Source organism: Lolium rigidum, unplaced genomic scaffold, assembly GCF_022539505.1.
Source record: "Lolium rigidum isolate FL_2022 unplaced genomic scaffold, APGP_CSIRO_Lrig_0.1 contig_28342_1, whole genome shotgun sequence".
Lineage (NCBI taxonomy): Eukaryota > Viridiplantae > Streptophyta > Magnoliopsida > Poales > Poaceae > Lolium > Lolium rigidum.
The window spans coordinates 63,724-69,201 of record NW_025900091.1 but is presented as its reverse complement, the minus strand read 5'-3'; the positions used below and the strand labels follow the sequence as shown (position 1 = coordinate 69,201).

Here is a 5,478-nt window from a genome sequence, read left to right as displayed (position 1 = left end):
TGTAAAATAGCAAGAGCAGATGGAGTTAGGTGGTTTCAGTAATGGCATTTGATTAGTGCACCTGCCACGCAGAATCTCGATGCATTACATTAACACCCATCTCACCAAACCAGAATATCTTTTTTTAGACCAAACCAGAATACCTTATCCTGACAATGAAAAGCTTAAAATCGTTTCAAAATTTACCGTTATCGTGTTCATGAACAGGCCGCAGCTCCTGCCAAGATTACTGAAGTCACATGTTTGAGAAGCCAACATCCGCCCAATTTACATGGTTCCAAAATAGCTACAGGACTGAAGTCATTTCTTCGCCAGCAACTTACTACAGTATCAGCAACTTACTTCCCGTCCAAAAAAGATTTTATGAACTTACTCCGACAGTTACCCGATTACTGCCAACATGCAGTAAGAGCTGAGCACTTCCTGGGGATCTGAGCTTATTCTCTGAGCTGAGAAGCCGAAAAGTACTGGGGTATAGAACTGAGCAGCTGCTCACTGAAACGGCAATACCGACTGGGCAGTATGACATTAGACACACTGATATACGACAACTTATACAGCATGTGGCATTGATCTGTGTTAGGTCCATTGAACAAGGTCCAACCGATAAAGTATTATGAATATAAAACATTTCAGACTTCTGAACATAGCACTGAAAACAACAAATAATTGGACAGTTATTTCGAGGCCATGACTGGAACTGTACTCTTAAGCAAGCAAGAGACTGATTATGGGGGTAACATTATACATCAAGAGATTCTCTTATGACACTGCTGTTGAAAACAACTCAGGCACGGGATGTCCATGGCTACTAGACCTAGAAACTCTCCTCCCTTTGGAACAATATTGATCCAATCATGACGGCAATTCCAGTTACAGCAATCGTGAAGAGAAGTCGCTTGTTTTGTGCACCTTGCACGGGGCGCGCTGGTCGTACTGGTGGAGGAGGCCGCACTTCTCTCTCTGGAATGGTTCTGGCACTGAAATTTGAAGAATCTTCATCAGATAAAGAGGTCTACAGATTTTGACTAGTAAGAATATTAGTACTCTGATATATATACAAGTCATCGTGGAAATTGGAAAGTTCGAAAACCTATAGAGATGCATGTTCCATTACTACGACAGACTATCTTCTTGAGTGGAAAACTAACCAAATAAGAAATACTATCAAACTGAATTGATTTTGAGTTACATTCTTTAGAAACAATTTTGAATTACATTGATTGAGCTTGTATAGATCCATCTAGGTATACTATTTGCACATAATGGATTGCATACAATAGTTTGGGCAAAACATAAAGTTCACAAAAAATAAACAGTCAACAAAGTATGTACTATAACCTTTAAAACAGATCATGCATTGTATGATAACCGAAATAACAAAATTCAGCATTCTTTTGGACGTGAGGGAATGTCTTTACCTTGATGATGCCGCAGAGACATTTGAGTTAACCTGGCACTGCATTTCATGCCCTATCCATTCACGAAGTCTAACATACTTTTTGCATGTTTGACATAACTCTGTTCGGTTGCCACATACATCCTGTATCTCAAACTACTATGATCAGAACACGTCGACATGAATCAAACAAATTTATGTAGATAAGTAGCTTCAAAGCTAACGAGAAACTATACCTGATGTTCATGAAGATCAACCGCAGGCAATTCGTACTCACAATATTCACACGCAACCATCCTTTGTGTGCACTGTTTACTTTTATGAAGATCCAACATCTCCCGCTGTAAGGTTTCTTTGCAAAGGGAGCAATTTACCTGCATGTGATATGATGCGCTTATAGTACAGCACAGAAAAACCAACAGCAGCTGTTATAACAATTCTCGAATATGTGCATTTTACTCCTCTTGTTCCTATGGAATGCGATGCCGCATTAGCTCCTGGTTTCAAATGTGATAAAAGTATCATAGCAGAAGTAATTTGCTTTTCTAACTTGCAAGCACAAGAAAACGAGAACAAGCTAAGGAAATGTGTGATTGTGTGTATCCAATTTGCATGTGCAAGAAGAAACAAACACATGGCGCTGGAAGAAAAATACAGTTGCCTATACTTTTGATTCTAACACGTTTTGGTTTCTATACTTGCCGCATCTACTACTAGCTTATAGTTCCTGTTAGATTAGCTTCAGTTTCTTTATCCATTTCGAAAAAAAGCTTCACTTTCTTTTGGTTAAGTCCGCCACTCTTCTTATTTCATACACCCGGGTGGTCTTTAATGTTTAGACTCTGTTATGCGTTGTCATAGTCACTATCCTAATATATCACTTGAGAAACACAATCAAATCACTTCACGCAAAGACAAAACACTGCCGCTTCCTCAAGTTTGACATTGCAGGTGCTTTTGAGTCGGTGTCTTGGGAGTATATGCTGGAACTGATGGAGAGGTTGGGTTTCGGCCAAAGGTGAGGGACTTACTATATCTCATTTGGAGCTCCTCCTCCCGGATCATGGCCAATGGAAGGACTGGCCGGCAAATTAGGGACAAAGGAGGGCTGAATGTTACTCACAATCTCAACTGCTCCGCTGCATTGGATGCTACGACTGGCTGATCGCATGGCTGCTCTGTCCCCGGTAGCCTTGCTGCCAGCACGCCTTAGGACCAGTTTATATGTATGCGGATGATGCATCATTGTTCGTGAATTCAAACCCCTCGGACATTCACCAAGTGGCAGAGATCTTGAGGCTGTTTGGTCAGGTGTCTGGACTGCAGGCCAATCTTCAGAAGTGTGTTATTTATCCCATTTGATGTGTCCTAGCTGATATAACCCCTACCCTGGATCTGTTGCCGGTCCCAACCTGTCAATTCCTATGCCAATATCTGGGCCTTCCGCTGCATCACAGGAAGAACACTAAAGCAGAGCTTCAGCCAATGATCGACAAGGTGGCAAGTCGTTTGCCAAGATGGTGTGGAAAGCTCCTCAATGCTGCTACAAGGCTAGCTCTTGTTAACTCTGCATTGTCTTTAGACAATCCCTACCTATATGTTAACAGTGTTTCACCAGGGTAAATGAGCTCTTAGAAGGATTGATAAGATACGGAGGGACTTCCTGTGGAAATTCAAAAACGATGGTGACAAAGGTATCTGCTTGGCCAACCGGAAGGTGGTGTGCCGTCCAAAATAACTTGGGGGACAAAGGTATCTGCTTGGCCAACCAGAAGGTGGTGCCGTCCAAAATAACTTGGGGGACTTGGCGTTATAAATCTCAGCAGGTTTAGCAGAGCCCTTGGTCTGCGATGGAAGTGGTATGAATGGAAAGACTAAGACCATCCATGGATTAGGACATCGGTGCCTTGTGATCCTATTGATGTGTTACTCTTTGATGCCTGCACCAATATCTCGATTAGGAAGGGTGATGTCGCCAATTTCTGGATGTCAAGATAGTTACATGGCACAGCCCCAGCTTGTTCAAGATATCCAGGCTAAAGAGGCTAACAGTTTCTCAGGCAAAAACTGATGACAAATGGATGACTGGCCTTCATCGTATCAACTCTGCTGACCACCTGAGAGAATTCACAGGTTTGTGGATTCGTCTCCAGGACATTCATTTGACCACTGAGGAAGAACTCATTAAGTGGAAATTTACTGCCTCTGGGTTGTACAGCTGCATACAAGTCTCAGTTTCTTGGGTCTTTTTCGGCCATTGACTACTTCAAGCTCTGGAAATCTAAATCTCAGCCTAAATACAAAATTTTCATGTGGTTATGGCTCAGGGACATTCTTACCGATGATATTTTACAGGTCAGGGGCATGAATCGTGGGGATGTTTGGAGCTATGTGATCAAGAGATGGAAACGGCCTCTCATACGGTCCTTTCATGTTAAGCAGTTTGGCAATCTGCTTGCTGAATGGACTGGCACCGAGCTCTTGGATATCCAGCCTAATCAGTTTGAAGATGCTAGAGGCAGGCTGAGGAGGGCGAGTAGTCCACCAGCAATTCTGTTTGGTTGTGTTGTTCTTGTTTCCCTATTTTTTTATTTTTAAAAAGTCTCTCCCTAACTTGTACCTCAGACTTTTCTGTCCCGCTCAAATGAATTGGCAGAAAAACTGCCATTTTTACCTCAAAAAGCAATATATCACTTGCAGCCACCCTGTCAAGGTGGGAGCTGCAAATACTTGTTGTAGCTAACTTGAACCGATTGTGCAATCAAATCTGTCTTTCATGATATAGAAATATACACCACCAAAATAAAAGCATGTAGAATAGACCACACGAAGAGAACCAACACTATGTCATAATCTTCTGAAAATTTAGAAGCAGACGGCAAACATACCGGAGCGTGATATTCATCGTAGTGTTCTTCCATCAGCTTCCTGGCAACCATTTCCCCGCAGTGGTCGCACTTTTGAAGGTTGCGAGCACAATGTACAGAATGCAAGTCAATGTTCGACGACGGAATTTCTCGCTGGCTGGAGAGAAAGAAGATGCAACATTAAACTGGTTACAAGGTGTGATCTCAATCAAACTACAACTGTACACATAGTTGGAAGCATTCTCGAATGAAGAGGAACTGATCGAATAGTTCTATCAACTAGCATTTGTGTTCACCCCGTATACGTGCGATTAGAGTATGATGCCATGAGGCGGGGAACAGCGTAGAATGCAGCTATGGACTCATATAAAGGTCACGAAGCATAATCCAATTGGGTTGATATGTTCTTCTGTACTACCGCTAACAATGGATTACTTGATTAAACAACAGTTGTAGAGACCTACCCCAACCACTCCAGGGATAAGTTTAAAAAAAAAGTAAGCATCAACGTGCTTTCCCCTCCATTGATTTTGATAGCTACCCATGTGAATTAATAGCAAGTACGACTAGACAATGGTGGCAGAAGATGGACTGGGACATCAAGGATACTGCACCGGATGCTAGTGCAAACATTTTAATAAACAAGTTGCAGGAGCACCACTTTTTAGAGGTACCGATGGGTGGGCCACCTATCCGGCCGGCTCATAATCATGAATCAAGAGCGTTCTTCTAATCGTGCGATAGAGAGTTAGAATCCAAAACATAATCGGCCGATCAACCTAGCTCAGATCCAAAACGAGGGGAGAGAGACCACAGTCGAGGGCCATCGCGTCACCGACACGGACGCACGCACATGACCAAGCAAACAGGCAGGCATGTAGCCGCGCGGGACGGGGAACAGGGGGGCACGAACCAGTGGGCGCAGGTGGAGGTGGCGACGGCGGGTGCGGGATCGGAGCCGGCGTCGGCCGCTGCTGCCATGGCGCTCGTCGCGGGGCGGGCGGACGGGCGGATCGCAGTCTTGTCCTGTGTGGCGGTTTCCCGATCGGGGCGGTGGCCCGGCGGGGATGGCGCGGGGCGGGGCGGGGCGGGGGTGGGGGGTTGGCGGGCGGGTGGGTGGCCGGAGGTCTCGAGGTCGGGGGAGTTTGGTGAGGGGAGCTGGGAGAAGGGAGGAGACTCGGAGAAGGTTGTGTGATCCGGGAAAGGGGAGAG

At 44.6% G+C, this 5,478-nt stretch overlaps 1 protein-coding gene across 1 annotated transcript; it reads right to left on the bottom strand.

Moving 5' to 3' along the window:
* Nucleotides 1-543: 543 nt before the first annotated feature.
* On the bottom strand, nt 544-5,254 carry LOC124680793 (XIAP-associated factor 1-like). Its single transcript, XM_047215836.1, has 5 exons — nt 5,180-5,254; nt 4,288-4,423; nt 1,636-1,773; nt 1,422-1,543; nt 544-980 (listed from the first exon to the last, which is right to left on the bottom strand). The coding sequence occupies exons 1-5, from the start codon at nt 5,245-5,247 to the stop codon at nt 818-820; spliced, it is 627 nt and encodes a 208-aa protein (XP_047071792.1). The 5' UTR covers nt 5,248-5,254; the 3' UTR covers nt 544-817.
* Between the last annotated feature and the right edge of the window lie 224 nt (nt 5,255-5,478).